Raw genomic sequence first — 24,844 nt, 5'->3', positions numbered from 1 at the left:
TAAAAAAATTAGTTAAAAACGTATTTGTGATACAAGTAAAATATTATTTGAAAAAATTGTGATATCCAAATTGTTATTTTGGCTTGAAGCGTGTGCCCTGAGTCATAATGATGTCTACATATACGGTGTTATTCTTGTTGGGACCTAGCCAAAAGAAAAGAGTTGTTGAGAAGAAAGATTTAAGCAATGGCGCGCCTTCTGTAGGTCATTGGGCCAAAATAATATGGCTTGAACTCTTTAGCTGGTTGTTATGCTTCAGATTCAATTATCTCTGAATATCCTCCACACCGCTACCGTGTAACACAATCAGCTGATGATATGAAACCAATCAGCTGATGATAATAAAATGAGAGGTGGTTGTAAAGTAAAACAAAATCATGCAAATTTGGAGGGCAATTTATCATCCCCCAGATAGAATAAATAAATCATTAAAGAAGCATTTGTACCTAGTAAATCTCTCTCTCTCTCTCTCTCTCTCTCTCTCTACTTTTTGGTCGAAGCATTTTCCCCTCTGCAAGCATCTATGGTTGCCAGGCGAGGAAGCCATAGGCTCCCTTGTGGTGATGCTCTATTAGTTAAACAGGAGTAATGTAGTAATGGTCCCTAATATTTGATTTGTGTGCACAACTAATCCCTAGTATTTTGACTAAAACAAATATGGTCAACAGAGATATTTTCATTTTATGCATATTGACGACAATTAACAGAAATTTTATATTGACTGGAGGTCAAAATCTAATTGCCGTTACTCAACAATTTTGAATTTGTACTTTTGGTCCATAATGTTTGAAATTTGAGTCATTATACTTTTTAAACTTGTAAATAGTGATATTGAGGGTTTTAGAATGAAATGAGTTGCAAATTAGAACAAAATTGTGTTAAATGGGTGACAGAAATTCTAATTAAACTTTTTTCTTCCTTTTCATTTTTTGTTTCATTTATTCGTGCCACTAGTTAATTTCTCATATAATTCTTCTCTTTTCCATAAGCAGTCTCAAATTTGATACAAATACATAGTTAATATTTTGCACTATTAATAATTAATTAATACTGAGTATAATAATTTACTCCCTTTTAGTGAAAATTAGATAGCTTATTTGAATATCCCTTTAAAATATAAGAAATATATACTATATGCACATTATTTACCCTTTTTTTTTTTTGCATTGTTATAGATTAAGTTTGAAATGAAGTCAATGTTTTAAAAAATTATTTAAATTACTGAATTGTTATGAAAGTATGAGAATATTAAAATAAATACACTATTGCAACATCGGATTTTGATAGGTAGGAAGACAATAAAAAAATAATTTTTTTCTATTATTCTTGGACTTACTTCATGTTGGTACTTACCTTCACTAGTTTTTATAATTATAATTCCTAGCTACGACAATTTGAAGCCTATGTCCACTCAAGTCATGCAAGAATTTGTGCAGTAGTAACTATAATAAACTCATATATTAAAACTAAATTTCTTCCACTAATTTTTAATTTACATTTTATCGTTATTCTGACATCTTAATTAATAAACAAAAGATATTTAGGCTAAACAATAATGTTGTGCTGATACAAAGTGTTATCATAAAAGTTTACAGGGATTTAGGAATAAATTTACCATATATTTAATTCAATTCACATTTCATTTCATCTTAAAAGCCCTAATTATAACTACTTGCAAACCAAGAGATGATATTGATTGAAACTTCAAATATTAGGGAGAAAAAATGCAAAATCAGAACTTTCGACTGATGCCAATTCGATTTTGATTGTTAATTATTGTGATTTTGTCCTAATTTTTCCTAACGTCCAAATCTTTAGAACCAGGTTTGTTTTGGCCAAAACATCCAGAGCCAATTTGACAAGCAGGCCAAACATTGGAGATTATATATAATTGCATTTCTCCCTAGTTATTTTAAATCGAGTGTTATGTAGTGTGTATGACTTTTGGATATTCATGGTTTCTTACATATATGCCGAGTTTTCTTCCTTTTTTTTTTTCTTATTTCTCTTACATTGAGCATACGAGCCAGTTCATATATTTTTTCAATTATTTATCACGAAAGTGCCTACATTAGGTTTACAAATTTCACGAAATGATTTTTCATATTAAATCACATTTAATAATAGGAGGATCCCATCTCCAAATAATTAAAGAAAAAGAACACAAATTAAAAAGAGTTATTGAATAACAATACAAACTGCAAATTCCTCTTAAGTAGGAGAAATGTCACAAAACATTACATAGTATTTGAACCAAATAACTTCGGCAGACACACATAAAGAAATTTAACCATTGATTCATATTAAATGGAAGCTGAAACTAAAACTTTTTTAATCCTAGTGCTTCAGCCCAATCTTTCTGCATGTCATTTCTGATTCTCGGAATCAATAGCAGAGGGTTTTCCCTTGCAAGTGTAAAGCCGAACTTTTCACTCATGTCAAGATTGGTTGGTTCCATTCCTGGTGGATGAAGCCAATCAAATGCATAAACCAGTGAGGCAAGAAGCAACTGAATCTGCTTGAGAGCTAGAGGATATCCAGCACATATTCTTCTACCTCCACCAAAGGGCAAGAGTTCGTAATGAGTTCCCTTGACATCAAGACTTGTGCCAAGGAATCGTTCTGGTTTGAAGCCTTGAGGGTCTTCCCAAGACTTTTCATCTCGTCCCAAGGCATATGCATTTACAACCACCAAGCTATCCTTCGGAAGATTGTAGTTCATGAACTCGCAAGTTTGTGATGCACGACGAGGTACAAGAAGTGGGGTCGGAGGATGCAGTCGAAGTGTTTCTTTGATACAAGCTTGTAAATATGGTAGCTGTGTTAAGTGCTTCTCACTTAAGGCTGTTCCTTCAATTTCATATTTCATAAGTTCATCAAGAAGTTTAGAAGAGGCTTCTTGGTTTCTTGTTAGTTCTGCCATTGCCCATTCAATTGCTGTGCTGATGGTTTCAGAACTAATCAAAAACTCCTGCGATAAAATAGAAGTTAGTAAGATAGTTATTTCCGCTAAATCTTCTGCTGTTTTTATGCTCTGCAGACGCTACAAGTTTGCCACCTATGAAGACCTAGTTTAGAGGTGAAAACAAACAAGGTTGAGATTTTGGAATCTAGTCTCACCGTTGAGAGTTGTAATCTAGTATAAGACTGATTAATAGTTGCAATATCAGGTGCAGATTGGACTGGTACCCTTCTATCTAAAAAGCAAAAAGCTAGTGTTCCACTTATACCCATTGTCATATATACTACAAATTTCATTACTAACACGCGATGTTAATGTAAAAGAACTAAGCTATACCAACGCCTAAAATGACGAGAAAAGGCTACAAATCGAGGAGGTAAATTTTTACGTACCGTTAGCAAGTTATAGATCTGATAATCATCAAATGAGTTTTCAACGAGGACATCTAAAAAGTCCCGGCTGCAGAATGCTACGTCCGCCCTCCCTCCTCTTCTCTTGCTTACGATATCAATCCATGTTTCTCTGAGGATTCGAGTACATTCTACTGCTTTTTGCTTAGTCCAGAAATCTAAACAACCAATTGCAGGAAAAAGATCGGCTAGGCCGGGAATACCAAACTCAAGTAGTCTCCTTATACACCTTCTGACTTCTCCAATATTCTTCCAGGAAACAATATCTTGGGACACCATGGCGTTACTCATTATATTAGCACTAGTTGCAAGTAATATGTCTGAAATCTTTACAACTTCACCATCTTTAGAAGCCAAAAAGTCTAGCATTTCCTTGGCCTTATCTAGTCTGATTTGCGAAAAGGATTCGAGTGCCTGAGCTGAGAAAAGCTCAGAGTGGGCAGTGCTACGCAGAAACCTCCATCTTTCATTGCATTCTGCAGCCATTGCGATCATTGAAGTGTCAATTTGTGGTAATATCTTGGCTAGTTGCACAACGTGCCTTCCAGATAAATCCCGATTATGAGTCATGAATATTTCTCTAGCAGCTTCTGGTGATGATGCAACTACCACCAATCTTGCACCAAATCTTAGAGAGATTAGAGGCCCATAAGATTGTGCAAGCCTGGAGAGGGCAATGTGTGGCTTCTTCCCATCAAGGTCGAAAAGGTTGCCTATGACGGGCCATGCAAACGGACCTGGTGGTAGCCGCGTTTTGCGCTGGGTGAAGACAAGAAGTAGAATGGGAGACAAAAGTACAAGAGAAAAGAGAAAGTAATTGTAGTAAGCACCATCAAGACCTGTGATATCCATATTTTGAACAGATCGTATTGATGATATTGCTTTGTGTGGTGCTTGTAGAGTTGTTCTGTGTATATATAGACAGAGCAGAGTGAATGAAATTTTTAGAGCTTGCAATTAAAGGTACTCTTTTTTTTTAATCGTAATAATAACATTTTTATAACCTAATCTATCATATTCTACATGAGAGGAAATCTAAAGAGGCTGTATAAGGGACTAGTAGGTGTACAAATCCGACTAGACTAAAAGAATACTCTGACATTTCCTTTGAATTTTTGAATTTTTTTCAAAGCAAGCATACACATTTCCTTTCGACTTTTGGATTTTTTTCAAAACAGGTATATAAATTCGATTAAATCAAAGGAATATTCTAGCACCTCCTTTGAATTTTTGTCACTGCAAGCAAAACTTGAACCCGATACTCTGACACTTCCTTTTAATTTTTATCACTGTAGACAGGACTCATAACCCTGGTCTACAGCCCAATGTAATGGTTTTTGTAAAGGTACTCCACTTGTTAAAATTTATCTTACACGTGCATGATATGGACCAGATAAGCAAACAATCAAAATAGTACTTCAAGTTTGTAAGGGTAAAATGACTCTAATAATCCTTGAACTTCAAAAACTGTCTATTAGATTTTCCAACTTGTCAATTTGGTTCTAAATCATCCCTCCAACGCTTCATTTGTTGTAATTTTTAACTTGCTCTCAAGGTTTCATTTGATGTCGATTTTCTTTCACTATGTTTAATAAGGATATCAGTCGTTTTTTTTATAGTTTGGTTATGAATTTAATAGTTTACTAATTTGATTATAAGAGAAAAGGATAACTCTACCCGTCTAACAATATACATGAACTCCAGAATGACTATGAGAAATCCAGTATGTTTCCCTAAGCCCTTGAAGTTTGATCCAGGAAGAAAGATGAATCTGGGACCAGCTTCTTATGCAATTGTACCCGTTGGTGGAGGACCTAGAATGTGTCCCGGAAAACAATTTGCTCGCTTAAAAATTCTTGTTTTCATGGTGAAGAAGTTCAAGTGGAAGAAAATAATTGCTGATGAGAAAATTGTGGTTGATCCACTGGCCATTGCTGCCAAGGGTCCTCCAGTGCGTCTTTCTGTAGACGAAGCATAACATGGCTAGTCTACTTCTTTTTTGTTTTCTAGGCAAAATATTAGTCTTTATAGGTATGCAAGAAAGATTTACAAGGGAGAGCCAGAAATCTGCATATACATGTACAAGCACCAGAGAGACTACACTACACAATTCAGTAGTAAGAAAAAGAAGTGAAAACTAGAACTACTGCGTACTAAGCAGACTAATCCTGCAAACAGACCTGGGGCAAACTCCATTCCAAACCAGTTGCCAATTCTCCTTGGTGCGACGAGTTCTTGGCCATGAAATGATTGTCATCTGTACTACTTTGTTGATAGCAGCAACTATTTGATCAGCTGGGGTAGTAATATGCTGAAATACCCTCCCACTTTTTTTCATGCCATATATGCCATACTGCTACTGCTAGAACTAATCTTCTAAGTTTTGTAACAAAAGACTTAGGTCCAACAAGTTTACACCACCATCCCATCTCTTGTCTCCAGGGTATACATCCTCTGTATAATAGACATAGGCTCTGCACTTGGTCCCAAATACTTCTCGAATACAGACAATCAAAGAATTGATGTTCAGCTGATTCATTTTCTTGATCATAGAGGACACACATTGGTGATATATGAGGAATCCCCCTTTTGATAAGCCCATCTCTTGTAGTCAGCTTTTGCTCTATCATCAACCAGAGAATAAAAGCATATTTGGGAATATATATATATATATATATATATATATATATATATATATATATATATATATATATATATATTTTATACAGGCCGCCAAACCAGTGAATACCATTTTACTTTTTCCCCCTCCGAGTTGAGTTGATATAATGACCTCAAAATACATTGACCTCAAAATGGCAATTTGTAGGAGCAATACTTGAAATGCAGTTACGACTATTTTTGTTTTGGGGAAATTCCCGTAAATTTGAGATCCTACCACTTCAAAAGACCACATGTCCTTGCAATCTATGATAAAATTAAAATAAAATTATTTCATCTACCCAAAAAAAAACTCTAAATTTAATTACCAAAAATGAATATCCTGTACTTTTGACAAAAATAAAATTTTCTATCTAAATTTTCAAACATCCACTATATACACATGAGATATTTTTTCACATTTGTATCCCACCTCATCTCATTAATATTCATAATTTAAGGAGAAATGCTTTGAACAGTAGCAAAGTTTCAAAGTTATGTAATTTTTGTGAGAATTTTAAAAATGAAAATAGAATATTTTCGAAACTTAGCTCTTAATCTCCCAATGAAGAAACAAAAACTGCAGCTCCAAAAATGCGCGATAGGATGAGTGAAGAAGAATGAGAAAAATGCAAACGAGAGAGCAAAATTAGAACTTCAAACATTTTTTACCAGTCAAAGCTGATATTGTTCACAAAGCAAAGTGCAAAAAAAAAAAAAAAAATTGTCACGAGGAGAGAATGCAAATCACAACGGGGAAAGGGATGGTTTGGGTGATATCGAGGGGAGGGAGTGTGCTCGATATCTCTCACTTATATTAAAAAAATACAAAAAAATTAATTTTATATACATTGATAGTAAATAAATATCACCATGAATGCTTGACAACTAACCTAAATTTTTAAATTGAAATTCAAATTTTGTATAATTATTGGATGCTTGACAACTAATCCAAATTTTAAATTGCAGTTCAAATTTTATACAGTTGTCAGGTTTCAAATTGAAATTCAAATTTTATACAGTTGTCAAGCGTCCAACAGTGACAATATATATACACAGTTAATGTATATAAGATTAATTTTAAAAAAATCACAACAACAAAGACAAAAAATCACAACAACAAAGATGGTGTATATAAGATTAATTCAAAAAAATTAAAACAACAAATAATTCAAAAAAATCACAACAACAAATAATTCAAAAAAAAAATCACAACAACAAACATTAGGGGAAGTGTAAGACAACTATCATGATGGAACTCATCTGAATTTTTAAATTGAAATTTAAATTTTGTATAGTTGTTAGATGATTGACAATTAATCTAAATTTTGAATTGAAATTCAAATTTTATACAGTTGTCAAGTTTTTAATGGCGATAGTGTCTATACACTATCAGTGTATATAAGATTAATTCAAAAAAAATCACAACAATGAAGATAGTATATATAAGATTAATTAAAAAAATCAGAACAACAAATAATTCTAAGAAAATCACAACAACAAACGTTAGGGAAAGTGTAAGACAACTATCACCATGGATGCTTGACAACTAATCTAAATTTTTAAATTCAAATTCAAATTTTATACAGTTGTCAAGCTTGAAATTAAAATTCAAATTTTATACAGTTGTCAAGTTTTTAATGGTGATAGTGTATATACACTATCAGTGTATATAAGATTAATTCAAAAAAAATCACAACAACGAAGATAGTATATATAAGATTAATTAAAAAAATCAGAACAACAAATAATTCTAAGAAAATCACAACAACAAACGTTAGGGAAAGTGTAAGACAACTATCACCATGGATGCTTGACAACTAATCTAAATTTTTAAATTCAAATTCAAATTTTATACAGTTATCAAGTTTCCAATGTTAATAGTGTATACATTGTTAGTGTATATAAGATTAATTAAAAAATTAATTACATCAACAAAACAACAACAAAGATAATGTATATAAGATTAATTCGAAAAAAAATCACAACAACAAATAATTCAGCAAAAAATCACATTAACAAACATTAGGGGAATGTAAGACAAAGTGTACATGAGTTTGGATAGCAATGGTTTGTCCAAAAATTATTTACTTGCATCACAAATATATTTTTCAAAACACTTTTTATCTTGTCAATTACCTTTTTATCTCACGTCATATCGTAAAAAGTACTATAATAATTATTTCAAATAATGTCCCATACAAACACATCCACTTTCCAAGTCTAATTCCATATTACAACAAGCGGCATAGTTATTAAATCCAGCTTGGCCCGATGGTTGAACCAGTCAGTTCGGTGACCTGACCATTAGACCAGGTTGGGTGTAGTTTGAGCGGACAAAAAAATTGATCCGGTCAAATCTGGACAAACATTGTTGATCCAGTGGTTCAATCGGAAACCTGTCCGATTTTTCAATTGACTCAATTTTTCAAGCCCATCTCTTGCAGTCAGCTTTTGCTCTATCACCAACCAAAGAATAAAAGCATATTCGGGAATATATATATATATAGGCCACCAAACCAGTGAATTCCATTTTACTTTCTCCCCTTCCAAGTTGAGTTGATTCTCCTACCTTTTAGCCAGCACCACCTAGCTTCCTTGACAAAGTCTTTAACTTTAGAAGTAATTGTCAATCCAAGACTTTTTAGTAAAGTATCAGGATATTAAGGTACAAAAGTCCGTGCGAGTGCTGCCAATTATCAAACCAAAAATATGTATCATTTCCATCATCAATAGTAATCCATGGCTGAACTAAAGGTCAAGTTGCAAAACTTTTCTCTAGCACCATGAGCACTCCCGAGGAACCTTAACTTCTTGATAGTTGACACTCTGTATATATTGATAGTTGATGCTGTATATGTTGAAAACATAACTTTGCAACAGATCTCGTTTTCCTTACATTTAAGTGCATAGAAATCAATCCCATATCTGAGTGTTAACTTTGTGCTTTTTTTTTCTTTTTGGTATATTCATTTTCTGTATTTGTTTAAGTGAATTAATTTTGATTTTGACATTGTTCATGTGGATTAAGAGATAAAACTAAAATTTGGCTACACTCTCATACTCCTAATACTTTCATTACTTGGGATAATTTATCTAGAGTATTCTTGAATAAGTATTTTCCACCGGGTAAAACGACTAAATTTAGAATGGACATTACTAGTTTTAGTCAATTAGATGGTGAATCATTATATGAAGCATGGGAAATGTTTAGAGATTTGTTTCGAAAATGTCCACACCATGGATTTTTTTATTAGCTAATTGTACAAACCTTCTATAATGGTCTATCTTTTTCTACTAAAATTACTATTGATGCACCGTAGGTGGAGTTTTGATGGCCAAATCACCCCAAGAACCTCAGGGTTTGATAGAAGAAATAACGGCAAACAATTTTGAATGGGCTAATAAAAGAGATAATCCAAGGCGCCAAGTAGGTATGATCAAAATGGATACCATCAATATGCTTAGTACTCAAATGAGCAATATGATGAAAGTGTTAAGTAGACAAACTGGATGTGACTCAAGTTCATCTAATGTTCATGTAGCTTGTTGTTCTATATGCAGAGACGATCATGATCCTAACGAGTGTGTTAATCTTGAGCAGGTTCAATTTGTTAATAATTATAATAGAAATGCTCAAAATAACCCAAACTCAAATACATATAATTCGGGGTGGAGAAATCATCCAAATTTTGGGTAGAAAGATCAAGGCAATCCTCAAAGGCCGGCTAATCTGCTGGGATTCCAACCAAAACAACCACAAGCAGATACTAAATCAGGCTGGCAAATTGCGCTGGAAAAGTTAGCCAATAGCACTTCAGAGAGGTTCGAACGATTGGACCAATTGACCGGGATTTATAGAAACGTAGAGGTCCAAATTGGTCAAATCGCTAATTCTATTAACAATCAAAATCAAAGAGAATTGCCTAGTAAAACGGAGGTGAATCTGAGGGAACATGTCAAGGCCATTACTTTTCGTAGTAGCAAACGACTAGAGGATCCTCCAGTGGTAGAAAATGGGGAGAACAATGAGAATGAGAAGCAAGATATGTGCGAGTGGAGCAAGAGATAAGTGTGGGGGAATGTAGTAGAGAAAAATCAAAAGAACATCAACCTTCATCCTCCACTACCGTTCCAATACCTCCGGCAGTTCCATTTCCTCAATGACTCAAGCCAAATAATTTTGACAAAGAATATGAAAAGTTTGTCAAAATTTTGAAGCAATTGCATATTAATATTCCTTTTGCTGATACTATTTTGTAGATTCCTTCATGTACGAAGTTCCTCAAGGAGATCATGACGCGAAAGAGGAAATTGGAGGATCACGAATTTAATGGAGGAGTGCAGTGCCATTATACAAAACAAGCTGTCGTCGAAATTGAAGAATCTTGGGAGTTTTTCTATAACCTACACCATTTGTAACATTAAATTTTTTAAGGCATTATGTGATCTTAGTGCTAGTGTAACCTTAATCCCTCTAATGGTGTCTAGACAATTATATTTGCATGAGTTAAAATGCACTAATATTACTTTTCAACTAGCCGATCGGTCTATTAGATATCCATTAGGAGTTTTGAAAAATGTGTTAATTAAAGTTCAAAAATTCATTATTCCTGTGGATTTTGTGATATTAGATATGAAGAAAAATATGTCTATGTTAATTATTCTTGGTAGACCATTTTTAGCAACCGCGGATACTATTATTGATATCAAAAATGGCAAACTCAAGTTTCAGATAGGTGAAGAAGAGGTGATATTTAACTTGAATGAAATGAAAAAATACCCTTTTTTTACCGACCATACTTGTTCCATTGGTAATATCGAAATGCTAATCCAAGAGTTGAGTCGAGTCAATCTTGACTTCGATCCTCTTGAGTTTTGTTTAACAAGTATAGGGACGCAAGAGAGAAATGATGAAGAAATTGAAGCATTGGGCAAGTACTTGGATTTTCAAACATCTTATAAAAGAGGTAATGTTTATGAGATGCTTGGTCAAGGAAAAGGACTCCCACAACCTTCGGAGATTGAACCCTGAAAATTAGAACTCAAGTCGCTTCCAACCTATCTAAGATATGAATTCCTTGGAGAGAATAGCATTCTACCGGTGATTATAAGTGCACACTTAGACAAGGAATAATGTACGAAACTGCTAAGAGTTTTAAGAAAGTACAAGAGGGCGATTGGGTGGACAATCTCGGATATAAAAGGTATAAATCCTTCTATATGTATGCATCGCATTTTACTAGAGAACAATTGCAAACCAGTGGTGAAAATGCAAAGGAGGTTCAAACCAAATATGAAAGAGGTGGTAAGAAGTGAAATTCTCAGGTGGTTTGACGCAGGTATAATCTTTCCCATCTCTGATAGTATTTGAATTAGTCCAATTTATGTTGTCCCTAAAAAGGGTGGAATAACAATAATAATAGAATGTGCATCGATTACAAGAAATTGAATGCAGTCACCAGAAAGGATCACTTTTCTTTACCCTTTCTTGATCAATTATTAGAACGTATAGCTGGTTATGAATTTTATTATTTTCTCGATGGATTTTCAGGTTATAACCAAATAACTATAGCTCTCGAAGATTAAAAAAAAAAAAAAAAAAGACCACATTCACTTGTCCCTACGGTACCTTTACTTTTAGAAGAATGCCATTTGGCCTATGCAATGCTCCTGCCACATTTCAACGTTGCATAATGGTCATATTTTCTGATTATATTAATAAAATTATGGAGATTTTTGTGGATGATTTTTCAGTCTTCAGTTCATCTTTTGACAATTGTCTTCATAATTTAAACTTAATTTTGCAGAGATGTGAGGAGACAAATCTTGTACTAAATTGGGGGAAATGTCACTTTATGATTGGTGAAAGAATTGTTTTAGGTTACAAGATTTCTTCTAAGGGAATTGAGGTGGATAAAGCAAAATTAGAAGTTATTGAGCGAATGACACCTCCAACTAATTCCAAGGGGATAAGAAGTTTTTTAAGACACGCAGGCTTTTATAGGCGCTTTATTAAGAATTTTTCTAAAATAGCAAAGCCATTGTATGATTTACTATGTAAAGATATCCCTTTTCATTTTAATGATGAGTTTTTAATTGCATTTGATAGGCTGAAGAAGGAATTGGTTTCTGCACCCATTATAACTTCACTGGATTGGTCACTACTCATTGAATTGATGTGTGATGCAAGCGACTATGCGGTTGGAGCAGTTTTGGGGCAAAAGAAAGAAGGAAGGATACATGTTATCCATTATGCTAGCAAATTGCTAAACAAGGCGCGACTCAATTATGCAACTACAGAAAAAGAGTTGTTGGCGGTATTATTTACCTTAGATAAATTTAGATCTTATTTAGTAGAATCTAAAGTTATCACCTATACGGACCATTCAACTCTTAAACACTTACTGCATAAGAAAGATGCAAAACCTCGTCTAATCCGGTGGATTCTTTTATTGTAGGAATTTGATGTTGAAATTAAGGATAAAAAGGGATCGAAGAATCTTGTAGCAGATCACCTTTCGATACTAGAGTATATCCCGATAAATGTTCAAATTCCAATTAAAGAAAATTTTCCAGATGAATTTGTCTTAGCACTTATTAATTCTCTATGGTATACGGATTTTGCTATTTATTTGGTAAGTGAAGTACTTCCGAAGGGTTTTAATTTTCACCAAAAGAAGAAATTGTTACATAATGTTAAAAGTTATTTTTGGGAGGAACCATTGCTCTATAAGCATTGTGCCGATGGTATGATTTGTAGATGTATTCCCGAAAATGAGGTTCGTGATATTTTATATCATTATCATAACTTAAAAAGGGTGATCGTTTTAGTATTTCTAAAATCGTAATTAAGGTGTGGCAATGGGGATTTTATTGGCCTACCATGTACCGAGATGCTAGGGAGTATGTTAAAAACTGCGATGCTTGTCAAGGAATCGAAAATATCTCTAGAAAAAATGAAATATCTTTAACTATTTTTTTTAGAAATAGAGTTATTTGATATGTCGGGTATGGATTTTACGGGACCATTTCCTAGTTCTCTTAATAATAAGTACATCTTAGTAATTGTAGATTATGTTTCTAAATGGGTTGAGGCAATTGTTTCACATACTAATAATACTAAGATGGCATTTCAATTTCTTAAAAAGAACATTTTTACTAGATCCAGTATCCCTAAAATCATAGTAAGCGATCAAGGAAATCACTTTTATAATAAACAATTTGATTCTTTATTGTTTAAGTATGGTTGTAGGTACAAGACAACACTTCCATATCATCTGCAAGCAAACGAGCAAACGAAATTAGTCAATCAAGAGATCAAACTCATCTTGGAGAAAACGGTGAACAAATCAAGAAAATATTATGCAAGAAAACTCGATAACATACTGTGGGCTTATCGGACGGCATTTAAGACACTTTTGGGGATGTTGCCGCATTGATTAGTATATGAAAAAGTTTGTCATCTACTTGTAAAAATTGAACATAAGACATATTGGGCTATTAAAACAATTAATATGGATTTTAATCTTACAGGTAGAAGAAGACTATTTGAGTTGAGCGAACTCGAGGAACACCGGTTACATGCTTATGAGAATGCCAAAATTTATAAAAATAAAGTTAAATGTTGGCATGATAAGCATCTTATATCTAAACAATTTGAGGTGGGGTAAAAAATTCTCTTATACAATTCATGCCTTAGATTATTTTTCGAAAAACTCAAATCAAGATGATCGAGACCATTTCAAATCACTCGAAGTCTTTTCTTATGGGGCTGTTGAGGTGGTTAATGCAAGAAATGAATGATTCAAAATCAACGGATAAAGATTAAAACCCTACTTGGTGGGTGAAATCATCCTTAAAGGACTCATTTGTCCTTTGGGTGACTCTTCTTCAGCTTAATGAGCCAAATCTTTTGAGTCGAACCAACGACTATAAACAAAAGCACTGGTTGGAAGGTAACCCAATGTTTGAGTTGTATATGTTAATTTGGTATGATTTTGTGTTTAATGCATGTATTTAAATTAGTTTGTTATTTTTGTATTGTAGGTTTGGCAAATAGAAGCTAAAATGGTCATTTGAGGTGAAAAAGGCGAAGTTTGATGATCCGTTAAGAAGGGATAAAATGTATGTTTTGATCATTTTACATGTGCACGCAATGATGATTTTGGCAAAATAATGATTTAGAATGTATTTTGAGTAATTGGAGTACCATGTGTAATTTTAGAAAGTTAACATTTCTGCAAATTTTGCAGAAGAAAACGCAGAACCCAGGAAAACGCTATTTTAAGTCGCATATTCCTTAAATCGCGTTTTGATTTCTGCAAGATTAAAGCAAAAAATGTGACTTGAATACACGACTTTAAGTCGCATATTCATGAAATCGTGTTTTGATTTTTGCAAGAATTAAGCAGAAATACGCGATTTCAATATGTGACTTAAAGTCGCATATTTATGAAGTCGCATTTTCTATTCTACAAGAATAAAGCAGAAAACGCGACCTACAAAAACACGACATGAAGTCACGTTTTGCAAAGTCGCATTTTCTGCTTTATTCTTGTAGAATAGAAAATGCGACTTCATAAATCGCGTTTTTTAAAGTTGCGTTTTCATCCTTGCTTTAAAAAGAAATACCCGACCTTCAGATTCAGTTCTCTTTTTCTTCATGCTGCTTCTTGCATTTTTCCTTATCCTCACATACACTAATTCACATAACTTCATTTTTACTCCTTTTTTCTTGTTTGAAATCATCAACACAACAGCATTTAACCATCATAGAGTCTTTTTGACCGATTAAAATCCAGCAAAAACATCTCAAAATCGATTTTTAAAGGAATTGAAGGTTATGATTGTTAGTTCTTAAATTATCAATTGAAGGTCAATTGGGGTGATTTTCATAGGATTTTTTGCATAATTATCATCACCAAACATCACTCTTCGCGATTGAGATAAGTTGCTTCATCAAATCTTTGTATTTTAGAAGTTGGTATTTTTCAATTTTCTGAGTTTTCTGACATCTTCTTATTTCGAATTTTTGATAATATTTATGGCCTCCAATGTGTTTATCTAGGCTACTTAAGCATGATTACATGTTCCAATGTAACAATTTGTTGTTTAATGGATGTTTAAATTTTAATATTGCTATATTTAAAAATAATGAAAAAAAATGACTTAAAGCGGTATTTGGGGCATTTGATTGTTGATTAGAGCTACAAATGATTGAGTAATGATATTTTAGTATGTACATTATGTATAGAGAGTAATTTTGGTAAATTTTATGAATTATTGGGATAATTTTTGTTTAATCAAGGTTATAACTAAATGTAGATTATTGTTGCTAATTGATGGTTGTTATAAACTTGGTTATTGCCAAAATTCAATAAATGAAGCATAGTGATTTTGGTAATTTTTGACATTTTTTATGTCACATTTCGCATGTCATAATAGTGGTCATTTGTGCATATTTAAGTAATTTTTTATGACACTGGGATATATACTTGTGGTTATGCGAGCCAATTTTTGGTCCTTATACATGTATGATAACTCTACAAAGTGCCTACAGTTACTATAAAGGGAAACTCTAGGTTTAGGCATTCTGTTTAAGTTATATATTGTCGAATGTATGAATATGTTTTAGTACATGTGGATAATCGAATTTCTTTTCTTAACTACTTTGGCAAGGGGAAAGCAACAAGTTGTCTATTCTTCTTCTAGTAGTGAAGAAATGGAAGTGAGTAAAGACATTGAAGAAGTTCTGCATGTGTCTCTTTACTCATCTTTTCCTATGATGAAGATGTCAAAATATCACATATCTCTGCCTTGATGAATAATTCTATCAAGGAGTCTTTTAAAGGAAGACCATTGGTAGGATATGTTCTTATGATTTTTGCAATAATTTTCTCTACACACTCTTTTAAAGAAGAGATTTGCTCGATAGGAGTGTCAATGATCTGTGGGCGAAAATCCATCCACAAACTTTGCAAGTATTTTCTTTGATGCGCTTGAATCAATTTTTGCCCATTAAATTCTGACACCAATGCTACCTTAGACCTCTTCGGATCTCTTGCGAACTAGTCGACTCCTTCTGATGCATTGATAAGATAAATTCACTGATGGCAAATTGTCTTGGAATGCTGATAATGACTTCATCACCTTTCTTATTTGAAATTGTACCATCGGTTTCAAGTTCAATTGGTGAATTGTTGACAACATCTTCTTGGCAGAATTCAAGAAAAGAGGGCTAATGAAAAAGTAAAAAAAAAATGACGAAAAAAATTATAAGAGATGATATAAACTTAATTATCTTAAATAGCGATACTCTAACCAACGATGATGTAAAGGAAATCTCCTCCAAATCAGAAGACGTTCTCTTCTTTGATCCATTATAATGGCGGTCTTGGCTGCTACTACCGCTTACTAATGAATGGGTTCCTTTTGGATAGATCTGGTGCACTGGACTTGAGCTCCTTCCTTTTCAATAGCCTTGATAGAATCGTGATAATCCAACATTTTAATTTTGGTATCTTCTCCTATGAAAGTCATGATTCAAGATTTTGAAATTGTTGATGGCATCTTCTTTATTGGAGTCGTTAGTTTCGTCTTTTTGATAGCTCGTTGAGAATCTTTCGAAGATTTATTTTTCGTGACAATACTTTTCAAGCGAGTGTTAGTAATTTTGCCTTTATGCAAGATAGATACAGTAGGATCTATTCTAATCTTTATAATTCCATTGTGATGCATTGATTCATTGGCAGAGGTAACATTGCCCTTCTTTGATGATTGTTGAGGGATTTTAACTGTAAATTTAAATAAAGTTGAAGAAACGCTATTTGACTGTGTTGACCATCAGGCATCGTAGTCTTTTGTGATCAATGGATGTTTTCTATGTATAGCTATAGTCATCTGATATCACATCTGCATTCGAATTGAGAAATCTCATAATTGAATAGTCTCCCAAAAAGTATAAGTGTGAATAATATCTTTCAAGTTGTTGGAATATCCTGACAAAAGCCGAATTACCTACAAAATCTACAAGAATTGTATCTTTCAATAATAAAGATATTATCCTTACGTAGAGTTAAGTAGCAAAAACGTTGACTGATAAAGTAGCTCATAAGTGTTGATGATAAGGATCCGTCATCGATCAATACCTTTTCTTCAATCTCAATCCAGCACAATATGGAAAGCGTCAAGGGATTCACTTCTTTGAAGATTTTCTCAACTTCTGATTATCATAAAATATTGTCATTTTCTCACCACTAAATCTTGTCATGCGCCCGTAGTGACTATTCACTTGGTTATTCTCATAATACACATCAAATTATTAACAAATTCAAGCATAGATGTAATGGATCGGAAAAGCAACCCCATATTCTCCAAGATTAGGGGCGTAAATGATTTTCCTCAACCCATTGTATATGCTCACAAGAATGGAAACTGCAAGGCAAAATTTCTTTCTTGTGGCCATCAAGCATGCTGCCTTGAAGACACCTGGACGAATGTGATCAACTTTCTTACTTGATAAAAGAAATTTGCAAATCCAACATGCTTTGAATGCTGCAATGCAGGTTTCTTTTCTCAACGACTCTGGGATATTTAATGTGTAAAAAAAAAGTTAAAATCCTTTGTATCAGCAAGGTCTAAGTTTCCAGAAGGGTTGTATGTCAATTTTGGTTTAGATGTGATCTTTCTTCTATTCGCTATATCTAGAGGAGTCCTATATTTAGCCTCTTCTTTGAACAAAAAATGAATCTAGTCTTTCATCCACACTCCTTGGTTATTCTTCCAAATATGGTAGTAAGTGGAAATAAGATGCCTGCAACTCTCAGGGAGAAGTGACTTTCTGTCCTTGTCAGAAGTAAGAAGTTCCTGAGCTGAAGGGACGACTTTATCAAAGAATGAGTCATCAATCGAAAGACCACCGAATCGATAAAGGTCCCAAAGTGTGATGGATAATTCTCCGACGGGCGTATGGAGTGTATTCATTGAAGGACACCAATATTTGAAGAAAACTCGTAAGATATTTTCACAATGATCGTAGGAGAATCTTGACGTGTAAACAGCTTCGAATATGCTGGCACGTGTGAGCGCTTCTTTATGCCTTCCAAGGATGTTCTCGACCCATTCCCAATAGTGAGAAGTAAAGCACGCTTTACCAAAGAAGGATCTCCATTATAAAGCGACGAGTTTAATACGACCACTTCCTCTTTCCTTGACGTAGTAGAAAAAGTGGATGGCGTTACAACTTCTTTAGTCCACTTACTGGTCCAATCTTCAAGATGAAAGCATCCTTCGAGGGGTATAAAAAACTCAACAAATGTGCCAATTGCTGATTTATTAACATATAACAACAAACTTTTCGACTAAGATCCTCCCCGTTCGTCCATCAATAAAATATGTGGCAACGGCGTGGCGCAGTCTTTAATTTGTATGGCTGCTAAAAAATACATATATAACTAAGTTCATGAAGAGAATATGTTTATGTGAAATTTTGGTCATCAAGTTACCTAGATGGCTGTCCTTTTTTTTTTCTTTCGACGAGCTCAGGAATTCACTTTTCAACCTCGTGGCTAGTTGCCTGCAAAGGAACAAGTCTACAATGTTGAAATCAAATTCTTGAATGTGCAATGTTTTAGCTGATGGGGAAACAAGCAAGTAAATATGATGTTAAAGATTGGATTTGAAATAAATTGAATCCGTGCCGCAAGATGATTAGAAGGTTGTGTTATCCTACGGGTTCAAAACGTAACATGCGTAACACACAAATTTCAAGTACTAATCACATTCGGGAAATCAAGAATGAATCAAAATAAACATGCAAAAACCGTTGCCGAAGTTTCTTTCAACAATTAAGTACTGAAAATAGAGTTTCGGGTACCTAATAAATAGAAAACGGTATCAGCAGAACGCAAATAATGGGTAGGTACCAATTTGGTAGTAGCAATAATGATTGATACTAAACAATAGTAGCAGCGTTTGACCAACGAATAAGCAGCAGTGGTAATAACAATAGCCACACCGGCGATAATTTGATGAAGCAAGGAATAAAACTAGTTCAAGTTCTCTATTATTAAGGAATTTGTGGCCTAGACTTAGCTATTTATAATGAAAAATCGACCCTAAATCCTAGAAAAAAAAAATGAGGGGGACCGTTGCTTTACTTCGGATAGGATTTGGTCTCTATATCAGTTGAAAGTCTTTTGATCGAAGAAAAAAAAAATCCTTCCGAAGTCTTTTGGGAAGATGAGATCCGCGTTGATGGCAGTCTCCATTGCAATTGGGTTTCGGACTTCCAGATTGTTTGAGGTTTGAAACTAACAAGAAATGGAAGTTGTTAATTCAAGAGTCCTAGTCATATTAGAGGAATTCTTGATGATTTGTCACTTGAGTTCTCAAGGTCGACAAAGAGAAGTGGTTTCGAATTTTGGAACGGTGGAGTTCCGTGTGTGATTAGTAAACCAAATGTATGGAAGATCAATTGGATTTCTATGTTATAGAGTATTTCATATTTGAAGTGCCATGCACGTGAATGGTCAGGCATGCAATATGCATTGTTTCATATATGAACATATTGGGTTTCTTGGAGACAAATGTTTATAATTAAAGTTGATGGCCATCATTTTTAAAGGGCAGTAGAAAGGAGCATAGAGTCTGGTTTCCTTATTGTCTCAATACTATGATCTCCAGAATATCAACGTGGTTTGCTTAAACAAATTGGGAGATTATAAAGTCGAAACTTGTCCGTTCAAGTTAAGTTTTACTCTTCGTAAACAAGTTTCGAGGGGGCATTTATACAGTGAAAGTTTAATTAATTCTTAAAATTACCATTGGTTCATAAATTATTTCTAGGACTTATTTTTAGCCAATTGGATATTGTCATATGTCGTGCACGCTTGGAAGTTGTGCTATTCGGTAGCCAATCATGTTTCTCCACATGTCAAGATGAGATGTTGCAGCCAATTAAAATTGTCCAGATATCTCTGCCAATAAAATTGTGCCATGTCACATGTCTCTATGATTTGACAAAATTATGAATAAATATCTAAGTAATTATTTCTTTATTAAAGAAATAATATTTAGATATATTTAATTTATGTACATATCTTATATACTGCATTAGCTTGTCCAATCAGATGACGCCACGTCATGTGTTCCTACAAGTTTAGCCAATCAAGAAATTATTCATTGATATTATCTCTTTATTAATAAATGCAAAATGAAGAGATAATATTTAAATTGGTACAGTTCTAATATGATTGCATGTCTTGCAAGACAAGTAGAGTGGCATACATGTTTTCAACATTACCTCATACTGCAACTATAAATAGGGGGTTCTCTACCAAGTCACGATAGACAAAAAGGTACATCCCATATGCTGAAGTCTTTTAAAGCTCCAAGTTACAAAACCCTGCATTTCCAAGTTCTTCAAGTCTTCTATATATCAAGACTTGAATCTTCAAATATTTTTGAAATTCTTCAAATCTTCCATATCAAGATTCGAAAGAATTAGTGGTGGATCCAAGAACAAGTTGCAAAACCCTTGGATTAGCATTTGAAGAGAAGAATGGAAGAAAACTCTATACAAGTTTGAAAAAATCCCGGAGATTGTATTCATCTATTTTCTTTAATTTATATATTGCATATTTGTCATATATTTTTCTTGTCGTTTTGTAGACTTGAAATTTTATTGCTTACAATGGACATAAAAAAATTTGGCACTTTTTTTTTATAATTATACTATATAATCTTATGATTTTATAGGAAAATAAATTAAAACTCATTACACAAGGACATATTTGAGTATTCATTTAAAATTTGACCAAGTCAATATTATTTTAAAATTTTGTTATTAAAACTATCAAATCAAGAGGGGTAGGTGCAATTTTCTAAACCTCAAGGGAGCTCAGTGAAATTGTGAACCTCCCTGAGTTTTATGAAATTATCCCTTATTTCAAATAATCTCCCGTACAAACAACCCGCTTTCAAAGTCCAATTCCACATTACAACAAGAAGGGTCCAATTCCTACCCTTGCAAAACCCTCCCCTTTCCCCCCCGAGGTAAAGCTTTTAAAATTCCTCCGCTAGCTTGAATCCCAACTGATTCTGAAGGCTCTACTCGATTACCCTTCTTATCCTGCAAGTCTTTTTCCCTTTTTTTTTTTTTACCTTAATGCTTTTCTATATATTTTCTTAGTATTTATATCGAATATTTATCTTGGAGATCCAGATATGATTTGATTCCTTTCTGAGTCTGATGATTTCTAGAGTTTCTCAATTTATTGTCATTTAATTTTCTGCAATTTGTAAAGTAGAATATGGTTTTGGAATGAGGGAGGAGGGTATGAGTTATGACTTGGGTTTAGTGGGAGAAGTTAATTAGCAGTATTCGCTGTTAAAGTGAGATAATTGCGCCCTTAATTTGTCTATTCCGGTTATAATTCTTAATGAAAATTGATTCCTTGACAGAAAGCTTTAGATTGAATTTTCTATGCTCCTTTATATCCTGCTATTTGGGAATGAAAAGACTAATGTCAGGTCCAAACTGTGCAAACAACAGTCTGGGTTATAATTGATCAACGTGTCTTCTTGATATAATGTAGGCTTAGGGTAATCATTTTTTGTTTTGCGTGATTTATTTTGATAATTTGGGTTTAGTTTTTCACTCCATTTGGAGGAAGGTAAGTTTTTAGTCACTTGCACAGTTACTAAATTCAGCTTGTGGGATTTTTTTAAAAAAAATTTATGGTAGTCATACCTCAGATAATTTGATTTGGGTCTTGCTGGCTATAAGGCTCCATAAGAGAGCTGTGGATTGGTATATGGTTTGCCTGAATCCGACCAGAGTTGATTGAGAAATTGACTTTTTCTTTTCAGAAATATTTCGGGCACTGACCAGTTTGTGTTGAAAGAACAACAATGAAAGAACTCATTGTTGTTTGTAATTTTTGATAAAAATTGGATTTTTTAGGAAGTAGAGGTTCTTAGCTTTCTCACAGTAGGTCATTCACCCCAATTGGATGCAGAATGAGGGAATATAAACCTTTTTAAGTTGACCTTTCGCATTGTCGCAAGCATGAAGTAGTGCGAAGTAGGGACTTTAACTCTTTGTGTTGGAGTGGGAAATATGCTCAAGCTTCGATAGACAGGGGGTGGGTCAATGCTTAATGAAAAATTTGGAGAATTGGTTCTGTATTTCAAAGAGTAATGGAGATATGACCTAAGCTAATCCACTCTGGATACTAGTAGGTTAGGTCCTAGGGGAAACCATGCTTGTATTTTTGTTTTTTTTTTTCCCTTCATTTGGTTTCAGGCATAGGTTTTAGCATTTTCCAGTATGTTTTTATATCATACATGTAGTTTATCCAACATTGCCATGTTGTTCTTATTGAAACCTAGGATAGATTATGATACATATAAATTTGTTATGAGTTTCATTGAACTACAGTTTCAACTTTCACAAGTTTTGATTGGTTGAAGGAGCTGCATTTCAATAATCTCAGCTAGCTAAAACTTTGAAGTTGGTATAGAAAAGTTAACTATAATATGAGTTAAATTTTTAAGTTGTTATGTTGAAGTTAGCTACAGTATCAGTGTAAGAAAGCTATGAAGTTTCCAATGCCATAATTTATGGACTAGAACATTGAAATTGGTAGACATATATTCAGTACTTTGTTCAAGTTCATTGCTGTTTTAATGTGGCTTGCATTCTCTTTTCTTTTATTGTGGATCTTCAGACTTTGATTAACTAATGTAATAAACAATCCCTAGTTTCCTCTTTCCTGTGCTGTTTGTGCACTCTTTGCTTGGTGGTGAAGTAGATACTTTGAACTTGGTGCTGATTATGGTTTTTATGCCTATCGAATGTGAGATTTTCCTCGCTGACATTTTTATTTATTTGTGCCTACTTTCTGCTCGTCTTTATGGTTCAAAATGTTGGATAGATCTATAATGAAATTCTGAAAATACCTCACTCTAATCAATGAGAGATTGTCAACGAAGAATTGAGACAGATCTGAGCCTCTAGAATCAGTCTTCTTTTCATGTTGTTTGGGTTTAAGGGGGGAAAATAAATGCTTCCAATGGGATTCAAATCACTAAGATTGTGGAATTATTTGTCCGGAAAGCTCTTATTATGTCATAAATTGTGCTCTGGTTGCAGTTCAAATGCCAAAGGTGAAGACTAACCGTGTTCAGTACCCTGAAGGTTGGGAGTTGATTGAGCCTACTCTTAATGAATTACAAGCCAAGATGAGAGAAGGTTTTGACTACTCAATGTCTTATGAAAGCGCCATTTCTTTTTCTGTTGTTGAAGTTGAGAGATCAATCTTTGACTAACTTTCTTGTTTGTTTTCCTATTTGCTTTATTAAACAGCTGAGAATGATCCAAATGATAATAAAAGAAAATGTGAGGCACTGTGGCCCATCTTCAAAATAGCCCATCAGAAGAGTCGCTACGTTTTTGACGTATATTACCGAAGGAAGGAAATCTCCAAGGAATTGTTTGATTTTTGCTTGGACCAGGGGTATGCAGATCGGAATTTAATTGCTAAGTGGAAAAAGGTCCGTTCTTTTAGTTTTTTTTCTTCCCATCTTTTAGTGTTGGGAAATTAGTCTTGCAGGGTATTTATCTACCTTTATTTTGGATGGGTATTAATCTTTGTGTGGGTGGGTTTTTATGGGCATTTAACTTTTTCTCCATCTTGAGTGTGAATCATCTACCTGAGAAATTTATAATCACAAGTCATGGCTATGGCGAGTCTGAAGTTTATGGTTAACTTGAAATGTATCTATTGCAGCTGGATGGGCAGGATGATAGACCTAACTCCAAGTATGTTCTCGTGTTATCACAGTAAATGTGTGACCAGAATATAGCATGAAATTGAAGTTTGGAAACTAACACAATATACAAGTTACTTTGCATCTTGTTCAAAATTTTCGAGATGGTTTTCTGAAACTGTTTGCAATTTTGTCAGCAGGTTTTTGTACAATTTCTTACTAATATCACTAGCTAGTTGTTCTTTTCTTGGTTGGTCATGGGATAAGTAGTGCTTCTGTCACCTTTGGTGCAGCCATTTCTCATGCTTTTTTGCAATCATGGTTCTCCTTTTTGCAACCAGTTCTCATGTTTTTTGGCAATCATGACAGCCTGGGTATGAACGTCTTTGCTGTCTACGATGCATGCAACCTCGAGATCACAACTTTCAAACAACATGTGTGTGCCGAGTACCTAAGCATTTGCGAGAAGAGAAGGTTATAGAGTGTGTCCATTGTGGCTGTAAGGGTTGTGCCAGCGGAGATTGAGTGGTTCTTTTGACTTAATCTTGGCCTACATGTCAAGAATGGCTGTGGTTAGTTCTCTTAAATTGGCACCTGCAGTAGATGCTATTATTGTACTGTTTCATTTACTTGTTGTTCGGGCTTTTGGCAAGCCTGTAAATTAGGGAAGTTTAGAGACTGCAATTCCGAGGCTTGGCTTCTCTGTTTGTAAACTGTTATTGCCTTAGCTTTTTGGCAGCTGCAGATAGTTGATAAATCAATCATGTACTTGTGCACAGTTCCAACATCTCTGACTGCTAACTGGCTAAATACACTTCTTGCACAAGAGATAGTTGCTCTATATTGCTGATTTTTTCGGCCACTGTTAGAAATGGTTGTTCATGGTGATGTTTGAAAACAGGATCCAAAATTATTTGTGCTTTCTTTCTTGTTTCTGTGTAAATAGCTAAGATCCAAATACCATTCCTCAATAGTGATGGATTTTTGCAGTCTTCAATATCTTGATTAATAGATAGGTCAATTGAACAAGACTATTCAT

At 33.9% G+C, this 24,844-nt stretch overlaps 2 protein-coding genes and 1 non-coding gene across 5 annotated transcripts; 1 reads left to right on the top strand and 2 right to left on the bottom strand.

The window, feature by feature from the left end:
* Positions 1 to 2,320: 2,320 nt before the first annotated feature.
* LOC113693631 (probable (S)-N-methylcoclaurine 3'-hydroxylase isozyme 2) lies at positions 2,321 to 4,224 on the bottom strand. The gene is made up of 2 exons (XM_027212196.2): positions 3,355 to 4,224; positions 2,321 to 2,971 (listed from the first exon to the last, which is right to left on the bottom strand). The coding sequence occupies exons 1-2, from the start codon at positions 4,222 to 4,224 to the stop codon at positions 2,321 to 2,323; spliced, it is 1,521 nt and encodes a 506-aa protein (XP_027067997.1).
* Positions 4,225 to 9,170: 4,946 nt separating this feature from the next.
* On the bottom strand, positions 9,171 to 9,277 carry LOC113694418 (small nucleolar RNA R71). The gene has a single exon (XR_003449369.2). It is a non-coding gene; the product is annotated as a small nucleolar RNA R71 (small nucleolar RNA).
* Positions 9,278 to 20,942: 11,665 nt separating this feature from the next.
* LOC113691666 (protein BUD31 homolog 2-like) lies at positions 20,943 to 24,703 on the top strand. 3 transcript variants are annotated; one of them, XM_072053928.1, is made up of 5 exons: positions 20,943 to 21,087; positions 23,189 to 23,287; positions 23,402 to 23,589; positions 23,826 to 23,857; positions 24,175 to 24,322. In XM_072053928.1, the coding sequence occupies exons 2-5, from the start codon at positions 23,194 to 23,196 to the stop codon at positions 24,284 to 24,286; spliced, it is 426 nt and encodes a 141-aa protein (XP_071910029.1). In that variant the 5' UTR covers positions 20,943 to 21,087; positions 23,189 to 23,193; the 3' UTR covers positions 24,287 to 24,322. The 3 variants fall into 3 exon arrangements, with proteins under 3 accessions (XP_071910029.1, XP_027065715.1, XP_027065714.1); XM_027209914.2 differs by lacking the exon at positions 23,826 to 23,857 and having other exon boundaries at positions 20,944 to 21,087; positions 24,175 to 24,703; XM_027209913.2 differs by lacking the exon at positions 23,826 to 23,857 and having other exon boundaries at positions 21,017 to 21,165; positions 24,175 to 24,703.
* The last annotated feature ends 141 nt before the right edge of the window (positions 24,704 to 24,844 follow it).

The sequence above is a fragment of the Coffea arabica genome, chromosome 6c (assembly GCF_036785885.1).
Source record: "Coffea arabica cultivar ET-39 chromosome 6c, Coffea Arabica ET-39 HiFi, whole genome shotgun sequence".
Classification (NCBI taxonomy): Eukaryota; Viridiplantae; Streptophyta; class Magnoliopsida; order Gentianales; family Rubiaceae; genus Coffea; species Coffea arabica.
The sequence above is the reverse complement of the archived record's forward strand: the minus strand, read 5'-3'. Positions and strand labels throughout refer to the sequence as shown.

What these genes read in the sequence shown, in the direction of transcription:
- LOC113691666 (XM_027209914.2), top strand. Translation starts at nt 23,194, where the DNA reads ATGCCAAAGGTGAAGACTAACCGTGTTCAGTACCCTGAAGGTTGGGAG. An exon ending in ACAAGCCAAGATGAGAGAAG is followed by an intron (nt 23,288 to 23,401) that starts GTTTTGACTACT and finishes TTTATTAAACAG; the next exon opens with CTGAGAATGATCCAAATGAT. An exon ending in TAATTGCTAAGTGGAAAAAG is followed by an intron (nt 23,590 to 24,174) that starts GTCCGTTCTTTT and finishes CAATCATGACAG; the next exon opens with CCTGGGTATGAACGTCTTTG.
- LOC113693631 (XM_027212196.2), bottom strand. Translation starts at nt 4,224, where the DNA reads ATGGATATCACAGGTCTTGATGGTGCTTACTACAATTACTTTCTCTTT. An exon ending in AGATCTATAACTTGCTAACG is followed by an intron (nt 2,972 to 3,354) that starts GTACGTAAAAAT and finishes ATTTTATCGCAG; the next exon opens with GAGTTTTTGATTAGTTCTGA.